General features: G+C 35.9%; 1 protein-coding gene across 1 annotated transcript in view; it reads right to left on the bottom strand.

Moving 5' to 3' along the window:
* Positions 1-15,119, bottom strand: part of ACER2 (alkaline ceramidase 2) — a 28,235-nt gene extending 13,116 nt beyond the window's left edge. Inside the window, exons 1-3 of the mRNA XM_074281604.1 lie at positions 14,786-15,119; positions 9,354-9,468; positions 8,115-8,256 (exon numbers count right to left, since the gene is read on the bottom strand). Coding sequence (XP_074137705.1) covers positions 8,115-8,256; positions 9,354-9,468; positions 14,786-14,893 — 365 coding nt within the window. The 5' untranslated portion in view covers positions 14,894-15,119. The remainder of the gene's footprint in view (positions 1-8,114; positions 8,257-9,353; positions 9,469-14,785) is intronic.
* Positions 15,120-27,942: the final 12,823 nt, after the last annotated feature.

Below are 27,942 nucleotides of genomic sequence, written 5' to 3'. Positions count from 1 at the left end.
CCCTGATTTCAGAGCTAGTCCTCCATCCACTGTACCACCTAGCTGCCCCCAAAGTTGTTTTTAAACATCACTATTAAACTTTACATTATTTTATTTATCCTCTTTGTTCCAGTTTTTTAAGACCTTTATGGATCCAAACTCTTAATGTAATTTCTTAGACATCCCTCCCAATTTAAAAAATTCAAAAAACATTCCACTAATATAATAAGAAATTTCCATATGTTATAAACTCTACAATGAGTTTATCAATTTATAATATGCTGCCATTCACATGCACACCTCCCAGAGTCCTTTATATGGAGAATTTATTTTAGAACTATATGGCTTTATTGAAACTTCTGATATTTCTCAATAAAATTCATATGCTTTTTCTAGCTTTTGAAAACTGTTAGTAAATAGAGATAAGGCAGGTTCGGAGGTGGGCTTGGAAGTATAAGGTCCCTATCACAATCTAAACCAGATGTTCTTAATTTGCTTAGGGCTTTCATATCTCTATGGTCAGCACCACTTCAAAAAATTTTGTTACATTTTGATTTTAGGATGGCATATACATACAAACTTCTAAAAGTAGCTCAACAACGCAGCATAAAAAGTAATATTTTTCTATTCAATTATGTTATAGAAATATTTGTTTTATTTCTTAAAGTTTGGCAGAAAATAAATAATTTAAAAAGTAACAGCCTGATAATCCTAGCAATCTGACATTCAAGCAATTAACCATTTACTAAAAGGAAGAGCATTTCATCCACTAAAACACTATTCTAACATGAAATTGAAGGAGGAACCCTCCCCCTAAAGGAAGAGTTGCATGATTTCCTTTGTCCAAGAGAATTGAAAGTTTCTGCCACAAATCACTTCAGGGAAACAAATGTGGAAAACATTCTATTAAACAGAAATGAAAGTTCACTGAGTCGTCAAAATACGAACTTACACCAAGCTGTTTCTCAAAAGGAAAAAGAAACTTTTAGCAACAAGGCAGAGAAAGCCCCTCTCTAAAAAGATGGAACTCATCGGAAATTTCAAGGCTGATTGCTCAGAAGGAAAAAAAAAAAAGACCTGCAAAAACCTCATGGGACTTTGCTCTTTCAGTCAATCAATAAGCATTTATTAAACTCTTGCAATCAGCCCATTGCAATGTAATTTAAATAAATCATCTAAATTCATTATTATTATTAAATTAAATTTATTTAATTTAAATAAGTTAATAAAAAATAAATTTAAAAGGGGGAGGAGAAACAGTCTTTGTCCTCAAGGAGCTTACATTTTAATGGAGGAGAAACCATTTATACATTGAAGTACACACAAACATACATACATATATATATATGTATATATATATATATATATATATGTAGTATAATTATACAGAAATTATATATAATTAAATATAACTATATGGATAGTATATAATTAAGTATAATATATATGCACATATACACATATCATATGGATTATATAACATATATATTATTGGTTTATATACTCCAAGTGCTCCCTGGTTCCCCTGGTTTCTTTCAAGTCTCAAATCAAATCCCACCCTCTTCAAGAGGCCTTTCCTGGTCTCCTTTAATGCTAGAGCCTTCTCTCTGAGATTACCTCTGATTTCACTGTCCATATCTTGTATGTATATAATTGTTTGCATGTTGTTTTCCCCTCATCAGAATGTGAGTTCCTCAATGGAACCTGTTTTTGCCTTTCTTTGCATTCCCAGAACTTAGCACAGTTCCCAATGCATAGTAGGTATTTAATGAATGCTTATTAATTGAATTATGGAAGTTCCCCACGGTGGTGGAGGGAGAAGGGTAAATAAAAGAAAAGGAAATCAGAGAAACTTCTTAACCTACATGGCAGTCTGCAACTTCACAAAGAAAAACTGATAAATAACTATTTTCTCGGAGGGAACTTTCTAAGTGTCTAACCTCTACTACAGTAATAAATTAAGACACCCCTGGGAGCTGCAGTAACTCTTGGCTAAGTCTGCTTCCAGGATTATTTAGCTTTTTTAAGTCCAAAAGATTGTATCTAGAAACAGGTTAAGAAAGGGCATTGTGCTCACAAGCCCAAAAGAATAACTGGACATTTTAGTCTCAGTGTTTAGGCAGTGGGAAAAACTGACTCAACATGAGTTGGAATTATACAAGGCTTGTTAAGGTAATTGTTTGCAAAGGAGTACACTTATATTAAGCCAAACTAAACAACCTTAAAAGAAAGTTGAGAGACTCTTTCCCCAGTTAATTATGCCGTAAAATCCATTTGGGATTGGGCTTTAAAGAATGTGGAAGCATCGTTGTTGGGCAGAATGTTCAGCCAACTGAGACCATCAGCCTTGTAAAGTCATTCTTTTGCAATGTGCAGAAAATAAACAAATGTCACATGATTAACCTAAGAATCAATGTAAGATCTTCATTTCTGACCCCCTCAGCACACTCTAGAACAGAGACCGGATCTTGAGAGGTTTTTTCCTAAGAACAAGGAAAATGTAATTAATTCTAAGACAGTTAGCTCATATTCAAGTACCCTACATTCAGATACACGATTGGCTCATATTTGAGAGCAATTGATTAACCTATTGATTAGCAAATATTTGTACCTAATTCCTGTTTCCTCTGAATCTATATGAAATCTAATTCTACAAAATAATCCAAGTAGAACATTTTGGAATAAAACAGCCAGTGTTTCAAGTTGGCCTGTAAAGGAAACTGATTCTTAAAATAAGATTTTTCTTTTAGGGAGTGAAGAAGCATTCACTATCACCCTGCTCAGAAAAAAAAGCAGCATATTAGAGCACTGGTCTTGAATCTAGGAAAACCTGGGTTCATGTACACCATGTTTTAACATACTCTAACTGTCTGACCCTGGGCAATGTCATTTAATTTTCCAGTGTTCTATGTAAAACTGTAAGTGGTAGAGAATGTACCAACTTTCAGTGGTAGAAGGCAGCTAGATAGAAGATATAGCATAGAGCCTAGAGCCAAGAGATAAATGATTTCAGATTTTGTCTCAAGATACTTTGCCAGCTATGTGACCCTGAGCAAGTCAATTTCTATCTGCCTCAGTTTCCTTATCAATAAAATTGGGGGAATAATAGCACCTAGCCTTTCAGGGTTGTTACAAGGCTTAAATGAGATATTTGGAAAATAGTATTATGCAAATCACAAGGTTTATTTATCATTATTATTATCATCATTATCATTAGTACTAGTAATAGTGGAAACAACTAGATGGCTCAGTGAATAAAGTACAGGAGTCAGGAAGACCAGCCTGAAATACTCACTAACTATGTGATTTTGGCTACTAGAGAAGGAAATGGCAAACCACTCCAGTATCTTTGTTAAAAAAACAAAAACAAAAACAAAAACAAAAAAAAAACCATGTATTGGCAGATTATAGTATATGTGGTCACAAAGAGTCATATACAATTGACTAATAGTACTAGCAGTAGTTTTTGTTAATATTACGCACATATAATATACTTATATATGCATACACATATATTCATAACTATCTATCCATACACAATTTCCCAAATAGATATGTTTCTTGCTCTATCAGGCTGTTTTTTCAATTCTTTTGGAAATGATTCTAGGAAGGGACTTTTTAATCACCTCAAAATAAGGTCTTCTTTTATATCTTTAAGTAGAAGCCAAATAATTAACTGACTCAGGTAGAAAGAATGACTACATGTCATGGTAAGGTTTCCCTTCATGTTTGGGCTAGGCTAAATGCCTGTTGAGGTTCCTGCCAGCTCTCAAATTCTATGATTCTGTGAAATTCACCTGCTGCACTATAGTTTTTGAAGTGGCATTCAAATATTTGGTCTATTTTTAAAAATCAATTGTTTTAGAAGTTTTACATATATTTGTATATTTATTCTAAAAGTATTCATCAGTTCCCAACTTAACTGATTATAACTGGATATTATAACTGGACAACTATGTGGTCTGTGTCACAAGGAGCCATAAGTATACAGGCTATAATAGGAGTTTAATAAATGCTCCATTGATTTATATGTCCAAATACAAAATTCCCTACGGAAGGTACAAAAAGCTTGGTGGTTCGCTTTAGAGGCTTGATTTGGGTCCTGATGATATCTTCTTAAGGAACTTTGAAATTCTTTTAATATGAGTAACTCTAACAACACACCTCAAGGCATGATTGAATTAATTAACCCCACCTGGAATTTGTTGAAGTTGAGGCATTCTTACTTAGATAATAATCAGTGCTAACAAAGTTCAGAGCTATACCCTTTCATTGGATCTTTAGGAACGAATAGGAGATCCAAAAGGACTGAGGTTCTGAATTCTAACCTGGGATGCAGTGAGCTAACACAATTGGATATCCAAACTAAGTTTGGCATTGATATAATGTCCTTCTGGAAGCAAGGATTACTAGGTTGCCTAAGGAAGGGCAAACAGGTTCAAGTTGAAAACATAAGAGTCAAAGTACTCAGAAAATCAGAGTGGGACCAGGCCTGTGAGTACTCCTACCCCTCACATCCAAACTGGCAAGATAGGGAGATCCAATCTTAAAAAAAAAAAAAAAAAAAAAGTAGCGGGGGAATAAAGTCTTCAACCCTAGGGTAGAAATATAAGGTTCACAGTAAATGGAAAGAGAATTGTATTAACTATGTATAGGCTTGGGTAAAAGTCCTTTACATTATTTCTTTAACAGGTTAAATTAAAAAAATCTGTAAATGGTCTTGAAACAGAAGTCTTCCTTTCATTTTGAAGACCTACACTAGACTAGAAACTAAATTCTGATATTCCCAGGGGAAATCCTGAGTAGAGGAAAAAGGTAGAAAAATTTTTGCAAGATATAGCTAAGATTGAAATTGGCCCAAGCAAACTTCAGTTCTATTTTTGAGCCATAGTTCTGCCACTAGACTACAAGCTCTTTGAGGTCTTTTTTGCCTTCTTTTTATCACCAGCATGTAGCACAGTACTGGCAAACAATAGGCAATTAAATAAATGCTTAGAGACTTAGAAGTAGAATAGATTAAGAAGAGGTATCAAGAATGCACAAAAGAACTAGACAGGAAAAAATCTTAACTTTACCAGTGACCACTATGATGTAGTTACTATAGTGTCAGTCATCTTGGACAATGAAGTCAAGAGAATCTTAGGAAATATTGCTAACAATAAGACTAGTGGAGGTAATGGAATTCCAGCTAAGCTATTTAAAATCCTAAAAGATGATGTTGTTAAAGTGCTGCATTCATGGCAAGAAACTGGAAACTGAGTGTATGCCCTTCAGCTTAGAAATGGCTGAATAAGTTATGGTATATGAAGGTTATGGAATATTATTATTCTATAAGAAACGATCAGCAGGATTATTTCAGAAAGGCCTGGAGAGACTTATGTGAACTGATGCTAAATGAAGTGAGTAGAACTAAGATAACAATGTACACAGCAACAACAGGATTATGTGATGATCAACTCTGATGGACATGGCTCTTTTCAACAATGGAGTGATTTAGGACAATTTTAACATACTTGTAATGATGAGAAAGGTAGGGACTGAATATGCATCACAACATAATGTTTTCACCTTTTGTTGTTGTTGTTTGCTTGCTTTTTTCCCCTTTTTGATCAGAATTTTCTTGTGCAGCATAATAAATGTGTAAATATGTGGAAGAATTGCACATGTTTTAATGGATTGGTTGCTGTCTAGGGAAGAAAGATGGAAGAAGGAAAGGAAAGAAATTTGAAACATGGAGTTTTGTAGGGGTAAATGTTAAAAAAAAAACCCTATCTTTGCATGTATTTTTAAAACAAAAAGCTATTATTAAAACAAATAATCAAAATGCTGCACTCATTATGCCAACAAATTTGGAAAACTCAACAATGTCCCCTAGATTAGAAAAGGTCAGTTTATATCTCAATCCTAGAGAAGATCAATTCCAAAGAATGCTCAAATTACCCAAGAATTGTGCTCATTTCATATTCTAATAAGATTCTACAAGCTAGGTAATATGTGAATCAAGAATTACTAGGTGAGCAGGACAGTTTTCAAAGAGAGAAGAATTAAAGACCAAATTGTGAACATTTGGTAGAAAAACATCTGTTCATCTATTTCTGCTTCTTTGACCACACTGAAGCTTTTGAGTGTGTGGATCACAACAAAATATGGCAAGTCCTCAAAGACTTGCCTTAAAAATGTTTGTAGCAGCTCTTTTTGTGGTATCAAAGAATTGGAAAAGGAGTGAATGCCCATCAATTGGGGAATGGCTGAACAAGTTATGGTACATGAAGGTAATGGAATATATTATTTTATTTAAAAAAAATGATGAACAAGTGGATTATAGAATGGCATGGAAAGATTTACATGAACTGATTCTGAGTGAAACAAGAAGAACCAGGAATATATTGTACACAATCACAGCAAAAATGTGTGATGATCAACTTTGAAAGGCTTTGTTCTTCTCAGTGGTTCAGTAATTCAAAGCAATCCCAAGACTTTAGATTAAAAAATTCCATCTCCATCCAGATAAGGGACTAAGGAGACTGTATGTAAAACAACACATGCTATGTTCACTTCTTTTTTCTGTTTTTTTTTTTTTTTTAATCTCTCCCATGGTCTTTCTCTTTTGCTCTGATTTTTGTCTCCCAATATGATTCATAAATCAATGTGTATTAACAACAAATAAATTTACTACAATTTTTAAAAAAATACTTAAAGATGAGAATACCTGATCATTTTACTTTTCTCCTGAGAACAGTATGTGGGCCAAGAAGTAACAGTCAGAACTGAACATGGAACAAATGATTGGTTTAAGATTGGAAAAGAAGTACAACAAGGTTGTATATTTCACCTCTTTTATTTAACTTATATGCAGAGTAAATAATGTGAATGCGAGGCTAGATGAATCAAAAGACAAAATTAAGGTTGTCAGGAGAAATATCAACAATCTCAGATATGCAGATGATACCACTCTGATGGTAGAAAGTAAAGAAGAATTAAGAAATCTCTTAATAAAGTAAAAGAAGAAAGTATAAAAGCCATAGCTTGAAGCTTAACATCAAAAATACTAAAATCATGGCAACTGACTCAATTACTGCCTGGAAAATAGAGAGAAGAAATGGAAATGTGTCATATTTTATATTTTTAGGATCAGAGATTATTGTAGAAAGCAACTGCAACCATTAAATTAAAAGATTCTTGCTTCATGGGAAGAAAGTTATGGCAAATCTGGACAGCATATTAAAAAGCAGAGAAAATCACCTTGCTAACAAAGACATGGCTTTTCCTGTAGCAAAATATATCTGTAAGAGTTGGATTATAAGGAAAGCTGAGCAACACAAATTGGATGTTTTTTAATTGCAGTGCTGGAAAAAGATTTTTGAGAGTCTCTTGGATAGCAAAGAGATTAAATTTGTCAATACTTAAAAAAATTTAATTCAGACTATTTAATGGAAAGACAAATACTGAAGCTGAAGTTTAAATGCTTTGGACACATAATGAGAAGACAGAACTCATTGGAAAAGACCCTAATGTGGGGAAAGATAAAAGGTAAAAGGAAAAGGGGATGACAGAAATGAGATGGATAGAAACAATAGTGTCATAGAAACAATGAACATGAACTTGGACAAACTTTTTTTTTTCCCCTGAGGCTGGGGTTAAGTGACTTGCCCAGGGTCACACAGCTAGGAAGTGTTAAGTGTCTGAGACCAGATTTAAACTCAGGTCCTCCTTAATTCAAGGCTGGTTCTCTATCCACTGCGCCACCTAGCTGCCCCCTGAACTTGGACAAACTTCAGGAGACAGTGGAGAATAGAAGGGCCTGTTGTGCCATGACAGTGGAGTCACAAAGAGTCACTTATGACTAAACAGCAACAGCAACGACAACAGTAACAAATGCCTACTGACTGACTTTAGGACTTCCTTCACATCAGTTAGTGAAGAAGTTTCTTTTCTCATTGTTTGACAAGAGCATTGCCATTCATTGGTTATAAAGATGGTTTTTCTATCAGTCCATATATTTATTATATTCATTATATTAACTGAATGCTTATTAATACTGGCTCAGTAAAGATAAGGTTTCATTGTTTAATTTCTCATTAAGTATTCTTTTGGCCATAACTGGCACAATGTTTAAAAGAGAACATATTTATTACCTGTCATTTCTAAAGATCTTTGGTAAGTACCTTCTGGGGAACCACATGGCCAGTGCACACATCAATACCCAGAGAATAGCAAGTTCATCAAGCATCTGACCCAGGAAACTCAGTGTTGCATGGAAGTAAACTGATCCAATTCCTAAAATCAATTACAAACCAATAGAAAAGGTTAGAAGAGAAGATACAATATTCATGCAATGTTGAATGCTTGAATTTTGCTTGACTACATATTTGTTACAAAGGTTTTGTTTTTCTTTATTTTTTTCCTAGGGGGTATGGTTGGGAAGTGGAGAAGGTGAAAAAAGAGAGAAACAGACAGAGAGAAGATGAGAAAGAGGGGGAAGGAGAGATAATAGAAGGGAGAAAGAGAAGAGAGAGGAGAGAGATCATATTTGTTCACTGAAAAAATTAATTACATTTTTAAAAATTATTCAAAACTAAAAAATAACATTGAATAATTCTAATATTATTTTTAATATTTTAATATTTTAAATTTAGTATATTAATAATTTTAATATTATTAAACAATAATGCTGACACCTAATTCACAGATGGCACATCTCTCTCAGGAAGAAAACTGGAGGGGAAAAAACATAAATATAGGCCCTTGTCTACAAAAACATTTATAGATGTATTTATAAACGCATATAAATACATTTCATGTATGTTTCAAATATACAGATATCAGTGTGTTTCTAAGCTCATGGTTAAACACAATCTATCGCATCCAAATTATATCAGGGCCTTCACAGAAATGGAAAGGTGATAAGAATCAACATTTTTCCCATCACCTAGAACTTTTGTTCAATGAAAGACTGTAAGCCAAGAGAAACTATTATCAAAATGGTTCACAGGGCATGGAAAGATCAAAGTCAGACAATTATTTTAAAGTCCACTAGCAACAGAAACAGTACTAGGGAAAAAAAATGTTTCTCATAACTCTGTTCTCAGAATTCCCAGAAATTTACCATCAGCAAGTAACAGTAACCTTTAAATGATGGAACTCTGGAGGGGAGTTATGTAAACCTGAGAGTTCCTCCAGACAGCCTCAGTTGTTTCTGTAACTTTGAACGTGTGTCAAGGAAGTGAACAAAAAGGTTTTCTAGACGTCAGAGTCGCTTGAGTTTACAAAACATTATGTCCAAAGGAGGTCAGGAAGTTATGTAGAATCTAATATCTTCCCTTTCAGGTCATGCTTGAAAGGCTAAACACAAACTAATTAACTAATTAACTTACCAACAACAACAAGTAGTGTCCATATTAAATATATGCCACTGTTGAAGCATGCTGCATATTGACGGAATAAGCACATGCAGATGGGCGGCAAAATAAAAAACAAGACATTGCTGATCTGGAAAAAAAATCAAATTAAAAGATGCATATTAAATAAAAGACAAAAAAACCAATGTGTTTAAAATGCATTTTGAAATATATTGAAGGATATCACATCCCATCCCTCCCTTTTTCATATGTGTTTATCTATCTGTGGGGGCAGCTAGATGTCAAGTGCTGGGCCTGGAGTCAGGAGAACCTGAGATCATATCCCACTTCAAATACTAGCTATAGACCCACTTAACCTATGTTTGCCTCAGTTTTCCCCGCTATGAAATGGGGACTCTAAAGAAGGAAATAGCAAACCACTCCAATATCTTTACCAAGAAAACCCCATTAAAAATGGGGTCAAGAAAAGTTAGATACAACTAAACAATTTAACAATAGGTAGAGCACTGGGCTAAGGGTCAAAGGAATTCAAACAAAATAATATTAATAAAGCACTTAGCATGGTGCTTAGGTCAGAGTAGATAACTTGATGAATGCTTGTTCCTTTCCCCTTGTAATTCCCCTCAAAAAAATTTGACAACTTAATTTTGAAAAACATTAAAATAATATTTATACATACTCCAAAATAATTCAGGAAATTACATGACTGTTCCTGCCTGGAAGATCTACCAACAAGATCTACTGGTCTCTATTGTTTCTTTTAAACACATTTGTGTACAAAAAAGGAAAAGACAAAATTAAGAGTCAATCTTGAAAACAAAAAGAGGAAGAAACTATGAGAGAAATTCAGGAAAGCAAGAAAGTAACAGTGAAGACAGACCTAATAAGTATGTCTGCTATTGGAATGCAAATTGTTTGGATCATTAAAGTTGAAAAGTAATTTTCTAAGTTATAATGTATTTAGACCCTGTCAAAGAATCTTAATTACTTCCTAAGAATGAAGTTTTTAAGCAGAACTACTGGAAGCTACAAAATTTAAAATACATAATGATTTCTCCAGACATCTAGAAATTCAAAAAGGACATTTGCTCTTAAAAAATAAATAAATAAACTGATGAAAAACACTGTGAACTCTCACATAGATAAGGGGAAAGATCAAAGCAGCCACTTTTCAAAGGATTTTCCTGGTGTATGGAGCTAATGGGCAGCAGGAAACCACACCACGGCTACACCCCAAGTAGACAGATTTTTTGTTAGTTTTATTTAACTGCAGGTTTTTCAATTATCCATGCCAATAGTAGTGTGGGTAACTGGGAAATTAATATGATTCACTAATGTAGGGCATGGGCTTTGAGCTATTTTTTCCAGTGGCAGATTTGGATTTGTGTGGAGCTCAGGTGTTCCCCTCATGACCAGTGAGTAGCTTTATACTTAAGAGTATCTTTGGGGTGCAAGTAGTCTGTAGCTATGGGGAAAAGCCAAAGCCCTGCTACTTAGTATCCATGTGATCTTGGGCAAATGATTTAATCATCACTCACCTTAGTTTGCCAATCTAATAGTAGGGTTTGATGAGAAAGATAAGATTTCTCCCATATGGTGAAAGCAAATAAAAATATCCTTTTTAGTTCCTCTAGAAATAATTTAAAATAATACTTTTCTCTAGAGCTTTTCTGGATTCCTAGAAGTCCCTTGGAAAAGTGGGTGGGATAGGTCAAAACAAAAGGGAAAGATCCATTTTGGGGTGAATTAACCAAAATAATCACAAAAATAATAATCAGAGATTTAACAAAAAGTAGTTCTAGTTCGGCAACTAGGTGGTGTGGTGGATAGAGTATCAAACTCATCTTTCTGAGTATAAATCTGGCCTCTGACAATTATTAGCTGGACAAGTTACTTGTTTGCCTCAGTTTCCTCATCTGTTAAATGAACTAGATAAGGGAATGGCAAACCATTATAGTATCTTTACCAAGACAACTCCAAATGTGGTCACAAAAAGTAAGACATGACTGAAAGATAACTAAATACTACCCCCACTAATGTTCAAAATAAGACCATTTCTTTTCCTCTCCCCCATATATATTCATATAGGGGACACATATGGGACACAGACTCATCATCCACGGGTAATCTCTTTTCTCTTCCATGTAGGGATTAGACTAGAGTCTACTCCAAAGGAGGCACTCAAATCTCTATCTTTTCGATTGTATTCTCAATAGCAATCAATCAATAAACATCAAGTGCCTACTATGTGCCAGGCACTGAACTTAATATAAATCTGTGGGAAGAACCCAGGAAAATAATCTCAGAAGAAGGCAATAGAAGTGTGGTTGCTCAAGTCTATGATAGTAACCCAGCTTATATTTTAAGATGTTTTTCCTGGTTCAAGATTCCTATAAATATTATCTGAAATCTCCCTGGGACAAAGTGTCATAGCAGAAGCATGGGGGACTATTTCATTGACCTGTGTATTAAAGATAAATTAAATAAAACTACATCTGGCAGACAATGTCCACACTCAAAAATATAGTATTAGTATTAGTATTAATTAGTTTTTATCCAACAAATTCTAAATCCTATGGCCTATGACATCATTAATCTTTCTTATCTCTTGAGCTACTTGTTATACTTCTATATCTACACCCCTTTAGTTACACACACACACCCACATACATTGTGAGAGGCAGCTAGTGTAGAAGATAAGAGTACTTGGCAGGGTATCAGAAAGTCTTGGGTTAAAAACCTGCTTCAGATATTAGCTGTGTATTTAATCTTGGGCACTTGATCAGTTTGGGTTTCAAGCAGCTACCTAGAACTTAACAAATCAATTTAATTGTAAGAGTAAAAGGAGTTGCCAAGGAAATCCCAGAGTTTTTGCATAATACAGACCATTTCCATAAATTCCCTCTAGGGCAGTGCCAGAGCAGGTGAAGGTCCCATACACTACACCAGTATTTCATTTGACATTCATTTTGCCCAAACTCCATGAGCAGGCTTCTCAACCTGGAAGCCCACTCTGTGCCATGATTTCCCCACTCTAGAATTCATTTGCCCCAGCAGCCTTCTCACATTGGAAGCATACTCCATCTTTGAGGAATCCTCGGATTATTAATCAGTTCCTCTTGTAAACCTTCATTTTAAGGAAGGTCAGCTTGGGGCAACTAGGTAATGCAGTGGACAGAGTGTCCTGGAGTCAAGAAAACTCATTCTCCTAAATTCAAACCTGGCCTCAGACACTTATTACCTATGTGGCCCTAGGCAAGTCACTTAACCCAGTTTGCCTCAGTTTCCCCATCTGTCAAATGATCTGGAGAAGGAAATAGCAAACCACTCCAGTATCTTTGCCAAGAAAACCCCAAATAGGGTCACAAAGAGCTGAACAACGGATGTGGACCAGTTACTTCTTCATTCCCCTCCACTGTTCTATAAAATTTTTGGCTTCAAATGCTGTCTTCCTCCATTAGAAAGTAAGCTCCCTGAGGGAAGAGAGTTTTTTCTGCTTATATTTCTATGCCAAGCACCTAGCACAGAGCCCAGTAAATAGTAAGGACTTCATAAATCCTTGGTGGCTTGATTTGACTGGACAATGTACTCTCCCATTATCAAAATATGACCCTCCTTCTGGTCTAACCCCACCCTATAATCAACTTTTTTTTTTTTTTTTCTACTCTGAATTCCTTCAGTACAATCTGTTTTATACTGTGCAACACTTGGTTAACACATTGTTTTGGAATTTTCTGGTTTCAATGTGTCTCAGTATTGTCTTCCTGATTTCAAATTCAACAAACTTTTATTGCTTCCCAAGGACGAGGACCAGATCTTCAGCCTCTTATCTTCCTCTAAAGGACTTTAACAGGATTGGGCAGAGAGCAGATATTTAATAAAAGTTGTTAAATAGCTAAGTAGGTAGGTAGATAAAAGCTTGTTAAATAAGTGAGTGCCACATGTGGTTGATTCTCTGTTCATCTTTTCTAAAATGATATAGGAAATCTCTTCCCCTCCACAAATGTTCACTACCAGACCTAAGGACTGGCCTTCCTTCATATTCTCTCTTGTATGGAACAACAAATGCTGAAAATCATAAATATGCCAATGGATAAAACTGTCCCCCACAAAAAAAAAAAAAATTGAGTTAGAGAAACATTGTTAGGCTTTCTAAAATGTATTCTTCCAGATAATTTTATCCAACTCCAATGAGATTAGTTTAAAAAAGGAAAAAGCAATACACTACCAAACTATCTCAAATATTCACCAAAAAAAAAAGCACAATTGTAGAAAACTTGAAATATACAGATTGGATTCTTTTGGCTAAAATATCTTATACTGACTTTCTACTACCACTCCCAGATTCCCTAGGAGGAAATTATTCTACTTTCTGCTTCACTGTCTCTTAGGCAGCCTCCTGGTGTTTTGTACCCTGGGATTATTCTGTATATACTGAGTGGTCTTTCGTTGTACTATGGAATTACTTTGTAGATAACTCTTTTGTGCTTCAAAGTTCAAAGAATGTTTATCTTCATACTACCCCCATGTGAAGTGGATGTTGTTATCCCTATATAACAAAAAGGGAAAATGAATCCAAAAGCTTCTGCTCTCCTGGCTCCCCCAACTCACTCTCAATACAACTTCCCATTGTCTGTTTATCCATAGTTACACAAACATCCTCCCAGAATTACTAAATCAATGTCATCTAATTACACTGAAACATAGTTTACTGTGTAGGGTGTATAGTGTTTTCCTTAGGAATTGACAATGTCACAAAGATAAGGAGGTTAATCAAACTCAGTGCCTGAGTCTCAAGCAATAATATACGCTCAAAATGTCATCCACTCCCCGTCTCTTCCTGCCTCCGATCTGCCTTTCTTTGTATGTCGGGCGTTTAGCATAGTGCCAGGCACATAGGGGGTGCTAAATAAATGGTAACTTGTTCAAGTAACTGCCCCGCTCCGCAGCGATCCCAACCAGTTCCGTGCTCTCGGAATTCCCCATTTCCTCCTTTCCCAGGACTCCAAAGAGACGAGGCGTTCGTGTAGAAGTCACTTAGGGGAATGGGACTGCGTCACTGGGAGACCTTCATGCACTACTCGGGGCACGGGGGCCGGCTACTGAAACTTCGCGGAGTTTCGTTACCCTCGCCCGGAGGGGCTAACCTTCCAGTCAGTCTACCCGAGAATTGTAAGCCTGTTCCTCAATGCCGCAAAGCTGAGCTGCCAGGGCTTTGGGGCACTAGCAGAAAATTACAGAAAGAGACTGCAGAAAAGGACAAGAGCAGATGTCAGGAAAGGTAAGAGGGAAGTCGCGGATAAGCCTGCTTAGAGACTGACACACGCGCGTGCGTTCGCGGACGCGCGTGCCCAGGCACACCGGGCACCACCCCCTGCAAACACACACACACATACGCTCGCACCCACCCGCCCTCAGGCAAGCACACCCCCTCCGACTCCCCGCACCGTGTTGTAGAACTCGGCGATGGCCGGCACGATGGTGTAGTTATCCTCGCACCAGTCCACCTCCGAGCTGCCTGCCCGCAACTGGTCCCAGAAATGCTGGGCGCTCATGGTCCAGGTTGCCGGTTCTGCTGCGCTCTGCGCGCTGGAGGCCGGGGCGGAGATGCTTCCTCTCCCCTCTTCCGTGTATCATTCAGCTGAGCAGCTGCTCGCTCCAAAGCCAGAGACGGCTCCGCGGCCGGGAGCTCACCGCGACCAGAGCCAGCAGCTGTGCCTTTATCCTGCTCTCCCACTCCAGCGCCCTCCCTACAGGCCGGATGTTCGGCCTCCGAAGCTTAGGCTTCGGCTCTCCGCCTGTAGGATACGATCCTTTCGTAGACCCCTCCTTTCGCTCCTCCTCCTGTCCCAACCCATGGGGCGGCTACCTCGGGCACGCCCACTCCGTTTCTCCCCTCCCGCGTCTCCCTGGTCCTAGCCTGGGATACTGGAAGCTGGGCAGTCTAGCTAGCCGTCCGGCGACAGTTTTTCTATTGCTTTTTCTCCCTTTTCATGTCAAAGCCTCTGGGGCTGGGGACAACCACCTGAGGCGTCCTCAAGCTCCTAATGGAGGACATTCCCAATCCCTCCTCTGCTCCACCACACACACACACACACACACACACACACACACACACATACACAAAACCTCGAATACATTTTCTATATATGCCATTGTACACCCAGCGTCTTCCTTACATTATCAGGCACGTAATAAGTGATGGTTCATTGACTGATGGAGGCTAAAAAGGATAGAGGCCAGACAAAGATAAAGGGGTATGAACTGAGTAGTAAAAAGACTATTTGATGCTTTCTCCCTTTCTTGGGGACAGCAAAGGGCAGTACGGAGCGGGGAGGATCTCCTACCTCCTCTTCAATCCACGGTCAAGAACAAAATAAAATGTTGCCCTCCTTATGATCAAATGGTTTCTTTGGGGGGAAAAAATCCATTTTATTAATATTGACTTAAACACCTGCCTACTTCCCGTTCCCATAACATTGTAAAATAAAAGAATCTCAGATTTGGAGGGATCTGTCTTAAGAAGCGACCAGAATTGCCTTGTGGCCATCTAGGGTCTATGGAGTCATCAAGAATTAGAAAGCCCCACTTCATTTTTTCCTGAGGCTGGGGTTAAGTGACTTGCCCAGGGTCACACAGCTAGGAAGTGTTAAGTGTCTGAGACCAGATTTGAACTCAGGTCCTCCTGTCTTCGGGAGTCCTGCTCTATCTACTGCGGCATTAGCTATCCCCACCCCTACTTCTTGATGAAGCATTTTCATTCCACCAAGAATCACAGAATTTAGAGTTAAGAAATATCCTTAAAGATCATTTGAGCCTAATTCAATATCTCTCTCCTCTCTTTCTCCCTCTCTCTCTCTTCTCTCTTCTCAACAGATGAAGAAACTGGAACACAGAGAGGATAAAGTCATTGTGAGTCACAAGAGTACTAAGTAATATTCCAGATCTCAAGAGCTTTTGGGGGGACGATTTAGATCCTTAAATTTTTCCTTTTTTCCATCCAAAATCTGATTGTAACTTCTAGCTGCTGGTTTCAGTTCTGTTCTCTGAAGCCAAGCATTATAACCTTTATAAGGATATAAATCCTATTCCACAGGTCTCCTGTCCTTTTAATTTTTTTTTTTTTTTTGATTTAGGCTAAAAATTCTGAGTTGCTCTCATTGGTCTTCAGATAGTATGATTCCTACTTTCTTCACTAACTAGTTAATCCTCTTTTGGAAGGACTCCAATGTTTATCAATGCCTTTTCCAAAACGGAGTATCCAGAAATGTTTCACATTAGAAAGGGAGGGTATAATCTCTCAGTACTAGACACCACTACTTCTACTACAACAGTAGTACAATAGCCTAAAAATATCTGAATGACAGATGTGGTGTTGGTAGTGGGAAAGGTAATATCAAAATTACAACACAGCATTTCACTAAAAACCTCTTGACCATTTCCCAGGGAGTATTTTATGATCATCTCTCTTCCATCTTGTACTTGAACAGTTTGCTTGGTTTTGTTTTGCTTTATTTTGTTCTAACGCAAGAACTGGCTTTTTACACACACGCCCCCATACACCCCTCAATATACCTATTGACTCTTAATTAATTTATTTATCCATTGTTTTAGTCTGCTGAGAACTCTCAAATCTCTCATCCCAAGTTCCTCCCTCCAAAAAAAAGACCGATAGTAAGAGAAGTATTGACTTCAAGCTACATATTTTTTTTTTTTTGCTTGTTCATTTGTTTGTTTTGGCTATCAGAAAGAATGAACAGAAATGAGAGGTGGGGGGAAGAAATAGGTATTTGATTCTGATTTGAGATTTAGATGCTTTCCACCTGTAACCCTTGTCTCAAAGTCCACTGGTATGGACTGCAATTGGGTCAGGGTGCAATTGGTAAAAACTGAAAGAGCCTCAGTTCTCACAATTTCTTTTGAGGTCTTCAGGGTAAGTTCTCTTTTGGCACTCATCAAGTTTCAAGTTTTCTTTCAGCTTTGAGTTGCTTCAACGACTTCTGGCTTCTAGCTTCAAGAGAGATGAAAGAAGCCAACCTCACTTCACAGCATTGGAGGGTGTCATAGTAAGTGAAATGGACATTTTTCAGCACAAAGACCCGAAGCCCATCCTTACAAGATTTTAATGCTTCTGTCCAGGGGTTCCAATGTAGCTGTTAATACTTCCTTTCTACAAAAAGAAAACTTGCCGGCTCCAACTAGTATTTCAAGAAAACTTTCCCAAATTAACCAGCCTCCCAACATAATAGTCTGCTTCATATTTCCTCCTTAAAGCATTTTTGTAATTTTGAAATTACTAACTATATATAATTACATCCTTATCATTTCTATGTTAGACTTTGAAGTACTTTAAGTCAAATCCCTTATCTGTCCTATAACATGCCTTATAATGGGGCATAATTAGAGTTAGAACTTGAAGACACTTGGAGTAATCTAACCCCTTCGTTTTACAGATGAGGAAGAGGAAATTCACAAAACTTAAATGATTTGCCCGTCACCTAATTAGTAAGTGAAAGAGCCAGGATATGTATATGTTTAGGAAAACTTAAATTCCAAATGGTAAAAATAAGTTTTGAAGATAAAACCCTGATTATCTGGAAAAACTTAGCTACTTAAAATGATTTACTATTCTATAAGAGTTGTGGCTGTGAATTGTATGAGATCTCCCTAGGAAAATGTTTGTATAAATGTCTTGTATTGAGAGATTGTTCAGCTTAGCACAGATGAGCCAGGGCACTCAATCCTTCCTATCCTGTCCCGAAAATATGGTTTGATGTATTACTTAACCTGCCATCTGGGGGAAGGGGTTGGGGGGGAAGGAGGAGAAAAGTTGAAACAAAAGGTTTTGTAATTGACAGTGCTAGAAAATTATCTATGCATAAACTTTTTGTAAAAATAAAAAATAAAAAAATAAAGAAAACATGGTTTGCCTGAGAAACCACTTTCTAATGGATGGCTGCCTTTTTCCCATAATCATTGGCTTGTTAACAAACTTCCAGCCAGAAACAATGCTAATTATGACTCACAGGTCTAAGGATTCTCCCAAAAGGAGAAAGTACCAAAGGTATTCAAGATTCGATGTTAACTGGGTAGGGGACAAGTAATTTATTCCTACTCACAAAAAGGAATACTAAGTATACAATAATCACAGTATATACTAACAGGATTATCAAAACGGAATGCAATAACATTAATGGTACAATTGGCTAGGAGCAATATTTAAACCTTATCAGAACATAAAGTAGTTTTACAAGACTGTTAAATAGGCCCCTCAAATTCAAATCTTGGTACTATACTGTCCCACCAAATAGCCATGTTTGGATGAATTTTCTTTTCATCATCCTCTTCACTGCAGAAACTTTTGTTGCAGCTGCTCCTGCTATAGCTGTTATGCCAGTGGACTTTGCTGATGCTAGGCTCACAGACCCAGACCTTTTGAAGTTACGAAATTCCTATTCAAGGAAAGGAAACACAAATCTCTAATAATTAAAGTAGTTATAAGTCTCTGCCTTATACCCATCTGTCTGGAAAAACTGACTGAAAGAAAGAAAGAAAGAAAGAAAGAAAGAAAGAAAGAAAGAAAGAAAGAAAGAAAGAAAGAAAGAAAGAAAGAAAGAAAGAAAGAAAGAAAAAGGAAATAAATATCGGAGGGACTATGGAGTACATCAATGTTGGTGGACTATGAATGGAGCCAACCATCTGGAAAACAATTAGGAAATATGTAAAAAATGTTACTAAATAGTGTATATTCTTTGATCCTGCTATACTACTGCTAAGCCTATATCCCCAAAAAGATCAAAGAGGAAAAGATCCTATGCAGAAAAATATTAATAGTAGCTTATTTCATGGTGTCAAAGAACTAGAACCTAAGGGGTTGACTATCAACTCAAGAATGACTAAAATAGATGTAATAAAATAGCATTTTATTGTAAGAACAGAGAAACATGGAAAGACTTGTAGGAACTGTTGCAGAATGAAATTAACAAAACCAGAAAATAATATATACTATAGCATTACTATTATGAGAAGAAAGGATACACAAACATGGCAGAAAGTGTCAGGGACCTAGGTTAAAACCTCATCTAGTTTATGCATTCAAACATGACTATCACATGGACAGGTTTTTCATGACACTAGGAATAGAAAAGAATCATATCAATTGAAGCCAAGAAGCCTGAACCAGAAGATGTTTTTTGGGCAGCTAGGTGGTGCAGTGGAACTTGTGTCAGGTCTGGAGTCAAGAAGACTTAAATTCAAATCTAATCTCAGATACTTTGTAGTTGTGTGACCCTGAGCAAATTATTGACCTTCTGTCTGCCTTAGTTTTCTCGAATGTAAAATGGGGGTAATAATATTAATAGCACCTATCTCCTAAGATTGTTGAAAGGATCAAAAAAGATAATTGTAGAGCAACTAGCACATAAGTTCTATATAAATGTTAGCTGTAATTATTTTTTATTTTAACAGACATAGCATCTTGCTATCATATAAGGGATAGTGTAAAGTTTTATATATCATATGGAAACACCAAGCCTTTTCATCAGTGGGTTACCACATGGCTGGAAGCAACTCCAAAGTGTGCACATGGTCAAACAGAAGTAGGAAAAGATTACCTGTACATGCTAGGATAACCTCAATTATACATATATAATTTAATCTGGGAATTTATACTGGGTGATTTGGGGGACTATTAGTTATTCATTCAAGAGTTCCTAGTTTCCATGGACCCAAAGATACCACTGCTAGGCATATATATCAAGGAAGTCAAAGAAAGGTCCAATACATATCCAAATACTTACAGCAGTACTTTTCATTTTTGCAAAAGAAAAATCCAGAAATAAAGTATATTCAAGAATAACTCAACAAAATGTATTAAATAAACATAATGAAATGATAAATATTAAGAATAAAAATAAACTTGGGAAGATTTATACTTTATAGATATCAAGTGAAATAAGCAGAAGCAGAAAAACAATATACATAAAAATTATAACTATGTGAATGGAAAGAATAAAAAACCAAAAATGTTAAAATGAAAATATTTAAAATGACTCTCTTTATGGCTGAACAATTTGTGCTATATGATTTTGATGAAATAATATTGTGCTATAAGAAATGACAAGAAGATTCTCTCAGAAAAACCTGGAAAGACATATTAACTGATGCAAAATGACGTATGAGGAATCAGGAAAGCATCATACACAGTAACATCAATTTTGAGTGATGATCACATGTGAATGATTTAATATTTTCAGCAATACAATGATCCAAGATAATTCTGAAGGACTTGTGATAAAAAATTCTATCCACTTCTAGAAAAATAACTGATGGAATCTAAATGCGGATTGAAGCTCATATGTCTTTAAACTATATTTTTCTTGTTGGGTTTCTGTTGGTTTTTGATTTTTGATTTTTTAATCTATATTTTCTTTTGCTAATATGGAAATACATTTTGCATTGCTACACATGTATAGTCTATATCAAAGTACTTAACTTCTCAATGAAGCGGTAATGACAAGAGGGATAGAAAGAATTTAGAACCTAAAAAAAATTTATATAAACATCAAATATTGTTTTTACATGTAATTGGAAAAAAATAAAATTAAAAATAAATAAAACACCTCCCCTTTTGGCAGAAGTAGATGTGGAACATTGAATATACTCACAATTTTAATAAACATTTTTTTCTTTTTATGTGTAATTCTTTATTACAGGAAATGGTTCTTTAAGAAAGGGAGAAAGAAGATATTTGTAAATGACCATTATGTAAAAATAAAGAAAATTAATTATTAAACTTTCCAGTTTGCTTGCTTTCTTCTTATAACATTTTGTTTTATATTACTGTAAAGGACCTACTTACAAGGGAGAATATAGTCTCAGTATTCTGAGTATTATCATACTTAGAGTTTTCCAGGTTTTCTTATATAAGATCAGGAGTCAAAATGAGTAAAAAATCCCCAAAGTGCATTTAGCGTCTTCACCTTTCACTTTAAATTTTTTTTTTCCTCCAAGGCAATTGGGATTAAGTGACTTGCCAAGTTCATATAGCTAGTAACTATTAAGTGTATGAGGTCAAATTTGCAGGTTCTTCTGATTTCGGCTGGTGTGCTAGCCACTATGCCATCCAGCTGCTCCTCACCTTTTAATTTAAAACATTTCTATGTTTTTGTAAAGGTCAATAGTATGGTATAGGAGGAAGCATAACACTAAAAAAGGTCAAAGGGGCCTCTTTCTACTTCACTAATATGATTACTTCACCTCCCATTTTCTATATTAAAAATATTTGCTAATAGAAAAAATAGTTTATTTAAAAATTCACATTAAAATTTGAATAAGTAGAAATTTCTCTTTCTTTTCTTTTAAGTATTAAATTATTTTTTAATTTTGCTGAGAAATGCTAGACACCCTATCCTAGCTCCTTCCATGATTGTTTCACATTTTTCTGTTTTTTTTTTTTTACACTCCTGTAGTCTTAACTTAAGATGACTATTAATTTCTATAACAACTTAAGTGCTAACGGAGATATAGTCCCAATTTTATCTCAAAGAGTGAAAATATAGAAAACGACAATAAGAACTACAAAGGAGTGGGGGGAGATTTTGAGATGTAGTTTACAAATTAGTTTGTGCCAAAAAGTCTATATGTCTATATGACAAAAGTCAATATGTCTATAATGCCACAGAGGGCCGTGCCAATTTCAAGTCTTGAAACAATTCTTGGATATAAGTCTACTCAAAGAATCATAGCATTTCATTCTGAAAAGGGCCTTCTAATCCAAGTCTCTCTTCTTACACTGGTTGAAACTGAGGTCCAGTGAAAGAGATTAAGTACTCTAGTACAGCTAAATCTTCCCTCTTTTCAGTCTCCAGTTGAGTCCGCCGGCTACCTTAGTTCATTGCCATTACCCTTTCTTTCACCTGGATTCCTCACACAGATTCACCATGGGGAGTGGATCAGGTATTCGCTTCTCCTATCTTTTCCTATCTTTGAATCAGGTACATAAAACTTCTGTATTCTTCAGTTTATGACTAGTTGCTATATATATTAAAAAGATAGTGACCTATAGTTTTAGGGATGAAAGAGAAAGATTGCCTTCATGCTTCATGCTAAGTGAATAGTTCTGATATTGGATGGGTAAATTAGCATTATTCAAATTGAATTTACTATTCACAACCTAAATATCAAGCAGACTTGATATTCTCAGTGGAAATTAGTCAGCCCAAAATAATGAAATGGAGTTTGCCATTTATGGCCATAGCTGCAATAAGAAAAAATTCTTGGGAGAGATAGGAAAGATACCCTATTAAAGACATAATTACTAGAGGCAGAGGTGACAAAGCAGGTATTCCAAGTATGGGAGAGTCAGTACTCTCACTGTACTGGGTGCAGTGAGACTGGGGGCAGCTAGTGATGCAGTGGTTAGAGCACCAACCCTGAAGTCAGGAGGACCTGAGTTCAAATATGGTCTCAGACACTTAACACTTCCTAGATGTGTGCCCCTAGGCAAGTCACTTATCCCAATTGCCTCAGTAAAAAAATAAAATAAAAAGCATTGAGACTGAAGATTTCCATTCCTGATAACCATGTCTGATAAATGATAAGACTAGTTTGGATGGCAAAATTCCCCCTGAAGAGTAAGGCTTTTGAGAAAGACCCACCTTGATGTGGGAGATGTACTGACTGTGTACTGACTGGCTGAGTAAATGAGTTAAAAGAGGGATGGTATTCTTTTTAAGTGAAAGGATGTCTTGCCAGTTGAAGAAAGCTTATAAGTTGAAGAAAGGCAACTCTTTAAGAAGCAATTCAGTAACAAATGGCAGTAGCTACTCTGCACTGAAATAAATTATTTATCTTTGAAGGAAGAACAAATGATGGGCAATACTAAGAGGTGAGTCGGTAAATGTTTAACAACAAGTTCTCTGTTTAAAAAATGCATACGTGATAAACTTTTAAAACATTTTTATCATATGCTTTTTATTAGAATTTTTAAATTATAGCTTTTTATATTTAAAACATATGCATAGGTAATTTTTCAGCATTGATCCTTGCAAAAATTTCTGTTTAACTTTTCCCCTCTTTCCCTCCACCCCCTCCCCTAGATGGAGGTTAAAGTATATGTTAAATACAATATATGTATACATATTTATACAGTTATCTTGTTACACAAGATGATCAGATTTAAAAAGAAGGTAAACATAACCTGAGAAGAAAAAACAAAAATACAAGGAAACAATAACAGAAAAAATAGAAATTAAATTTTAAAAATTAATCCCCATGTTGTTAAGTCATTTTTTTTCAGTCGTGTCTTACTCTCTGTGACCGCATTTGCCGTCTTCTTGGCAGAGATACTGGAGTAGTTTTCCTTTTCCAGCTCATTTTACAAATAATGAAACTGAGGCAAACAGGGTTAAATGGCTTGCCTGGGGTCACACAATTACTGTCTGAGGCCAGATTTGATTTCACTAAGATGAATTATCCTGACTCCAGACTCATTATTGCACTTGGCTGCCTCTTAATTTATATGTGTCTATAAATTTCCTCAGCCTATTTTCCTATTTCCTTAGTCTATTCAAATTCTTTCCCTCTGTAGTACTACTCCATTTCCAAAAACTTCTTGCATTTAATATTATTAGACTCCCTGTGATTAACTGACTTAAACTATTACATGGTTTCACATGGTTAAAATATCAGAACATTTTATCATTTTTTTAAAATGGAGCTTGATGACACCTAACATCCTTCCCCCAATTTCAATATTTGTTGTCCTCAGCAAAACTACTGAAGTATTGTTTGGAAAATTCCATGGTCTCAAGACTCAAATAGTTCTTTTTTAGTGATTATGGGGATTCTGCATTATCTATATATCCCAGGCTTCTCTACGCATATCCAATTCTAACATAGAAACACCCTTAAGAGACCTCTCTAACCCTTAACTGCCCTACTTGGTAAACTCCAGTGGCTTACTTTTACCTCTAGGATCAAATAAAAACTTTTTCTTAAAGGTATCTAAAATTCTTCATAACCTACTTTTCCAGTCTTATGATACATTACTACTTACCTTTCCAGCCTTATAACATAGTTAATATTCTCACATATTGCAATCCAGACAAACTAGTCTTATCATTTCTCACACATGGTAACCTCATTCTTGGTGTCTTTGCACTGCTTTTCCCATGCTTGAAATGCCTGCTTTTTCACCTCTATTTCTAGTAATACCAGCTTTTCTTCAAGACTCAGTTCAACTGATCCAGTCATTTTATAGAACAATTTGGAACTATGCCTAAAGGACTATTAAAAAAAAAAAAAAAAAAAAAAAAAAAGACTTTTAATCTTGTAGTACTACTACTGAATCTGTATCCCAAAGCAATTTTAAAAGAGTGGAAAGGACCTAAATATGTAAAAATGTTTGTAGCTGCTTTTTTTTTTATGGTGGCAAGGAATTGGACAATAAGGGAATACCCATTAATTGGGGAATGGCTGAATAAGTTATGGTATATAAATGTCATGGAATACTATTGTTCTGTAAGTAGTGATGAGCAAGCTGATTTCAGAAAAGCCAAGAAAGACTTGCATGAACTAATGCTGAATGAAATGAGCAAAACCAGGAAAACATTATACACAGTACTTTCAAGATTGTGTAATTATCAACTATGATAGATTTAGCTCTTCTCAGCAACAGTGATCCAAGACAATTCCAATAGACTTAGAATAGAAAATGCCATCTGCATCCAGAGGGAGAACTATGGAAATTAAATGTGGATGGAAGCATAATATTTTCATCTTGTTTTACTTGTTTTATTTCTTTCTTGTGTTTTTCTTTTTTTTTTGGTTCTGGTTTTTCTTTCCCAACATGACTCATATAGAAATATGTAAAAAATGATTGTATATGTATAACCTCTGTCAGATTGCTTGTTGTCTTGGGGAGTGTGGAGGTAAGAGAGGGAAGGGGAAAAATTTTTAAGTAAAAATCTTACAAAAATGAATGTTGGTGATGCTAAGTGAAGTGAGTAGAATCAAAAGAACATTGTACACAGCAACAAGAAGATTATGTGATGATCAACTGTGATAGACTTGGCTTTTTTCAATAATGGAGTAATTCAGGCTAATTCTAATAGACTTGTGATGGAGAGAACCATCTTCATCCAAAAAGAGGATTATGGGAACTGAATGTGAATCACAGCATTTTCACCTTTTTTGTTGTTGTTGTTTGCTTTTTTCTCTGATTTTTTTTCTTTTTGATCTGATTTTTCATGTGCAGCATGATAAATATAGAAATATATTTAGAAGGATTGCACATGTTTAACCTATATTGGATTATCTGCTATCTAGGAGGAAGGGAGGAAAGAAAGGAGGAACACAAAGTTTTGCAAGGGTGAATGTTGAAAACTATCTTTGCATATATTTTGGAAAATAAAAAGCTATTATAAAAATGAATGTTAAAAACCATCTTTACATGTAATTGGGAAAATAATGTACTATTAAAAATTTAAAAACAAACAAAAAAGGCTCAATTCAAGCATCATCCTCTACATGAAACTTCCTGGTCCACTGACTAGCAGAATGATAATAAGAATTAACTTTTGGTCATCATACTTTATTTTGTGTGTAATGAAATCAATAATCCCTCATTAGCTAATGAAGACTTAGTCTTTAGAGTAAATGATCCTGGAAACTTGTGATGAGAATGGGATGCTCATTTCCTCCACAATTTAGAGAATATTCAGTTAACTTCTATTTCCTATTGACTTAAAATACAGCAATGAAAAGCATTTTACTGGCTGCTATGGGGTACTAACTGTACATGGAAAAAGGTTCTAGCAGATGAATCTTCTTTTTTCCCTCATGGCTAGAAAGGAAAGAACTGGAGGAGGAGGGAGAGATAGCAGTGACAGAAGCTGTAGCTGTTGCCTCATCTCCCTATCCCCTCACCACAAGGCAGTGAATGAATGAACAACAATGTTTCTTCTGTTTGTGTCTTGGTTATTCTTTCCTGATTTTAGAAGAATAATTATCAGAGACAGAGTAGACCAGGTTACAACCTTGTGAGCTTCGAAGGAGGTCCAGCAACAGAGTTAGTAACCATGGTAGCTCCAACAATTGAACCTATTGAAGAACCAAACACTGAGTAATTAACTGCTTGAGGCATTCCATAAGTGAATTGACCCAAGAGCACAGTCTTCAAATAAGGGAGTGACTTGTGCCATTCACAGAAGTAAATCGAAAGAAATTCCTTAAATGGAGAAAGTTACTCTGCAGGAATTACCTCTACCTAGATTTTGGATAGCCAGCTCTCCTAATGGTACCCTCCCATCTTGTATTCCCCCTTCACCCAGATTGTTTCTTATTCATGAATCTTGGATGGGATGAGAATCAACAACCCCATAAAGACTACTAGACTTTGCCATCTGACTTGTCACTGCTTCTTAAGGTCTGCCAGGACTTTGGGCTTTATGCCCTGAAGTACCTAGGAACTGTCATCTTGACCATTTCTGTACCCCAAAGACCTTGGACTTTGTCATCCACCCAACTCTGAATACTCTTAGGAGTTGTGAGCCTTTCTATCTCTTCAGGTAGACTTTCTTTTATATAAATTGGCTCCAAAGAGTATGAACTCTGAGATCAGGAACTATCTCGATTTTTCTATTTGTTCCTATACTTTCATGGATAGTGATAGCATTAGCCCACCCTCCAAAAAATTAAAAGAAAAGCACATCACTGAAATATTTATAAAATGAACCAAAAGTTAAAAGATTTGAACAATTAGAGTATATTGTATTTATTATCTTAAATGTATAAAAAACTTTTTTAAAAGAAAAAACCTAGGTTAAGGGCAGCTAGGTGCCACAGTGGATAGAGCACCAGTTCTGAAATCAGGAGGACCTGAGTTCAAATTTGACCTCAGACACTTAACACTTCCTGGCTGTGTGACCCCCGGCAAGTCACTTAACCCCAACTGCCTCAGCAAAAAACAAAACAAAGCAAACAAACAAACAAAAAACCACTATGTTAATAGAGAGTTGTAGTTTTCATATGACATGGGAAATTGTATCCATTTTTATATAATCTTGTGTTTAACTGAGAATGACTCATTGTTTATTTTCCACTATGATTTACTTTGCTATTCTGTGCATGTTAAATTCTTTATTAATTGATTTATGGTCTTTGCTTGGTCTATTGGTACAAAGTGCATTGCAAGGAAGGAAAAGATGAAAATTACTTTCCGAAATGAAACAAAGTACCAGTGAGATGCTGAGACAGCGAATGAAATTTAATTTTTTCTTTACCTTGACCTCTAATCATTGGTTGGGGAGCTCTTGAGAGTGTTCTCCCTCCTGCCACTCCCTCTAACAATGCAAATTGACACTTGTTCTGCAACTAAAAATTACAACTTTCAATGTAAGTAAATTTGTTTTTCTTTTATAGAATGATTTTAAAATGTAACAAATAGAGGGGATAAGATTTAGTGAAAAATGAGGATACTACTACTTCCTTTGTAGGAAGGAAGAGCGATTGTGTCAAGCAGAGTGTATCTGGAACAGTGTACCTGGAACAGATGTTGTGACAATGTACCTTTGAAGATGGTTACTATTCTTCATTCCCTAGC

The sequence above is a fragment of the Sminthopsis crassicaudata genome, chromosome 1 (genome assembly GCF_048593235.1).
Source record: "Sminthopsis crassicaudata isolate SCR6 chromosome 1, ASM4859323v1, whole genome shotgun sequence".
NCBI lineage: Eukaryota > Metazoa > Chordata > Mammalia > Dasyuromorphia > Dasyuridae > Sminthopsis > Sminthopsis crassicaudata.
This window is presented reverse-complemented; position numbering and strand designations above follow the sequence as displayed.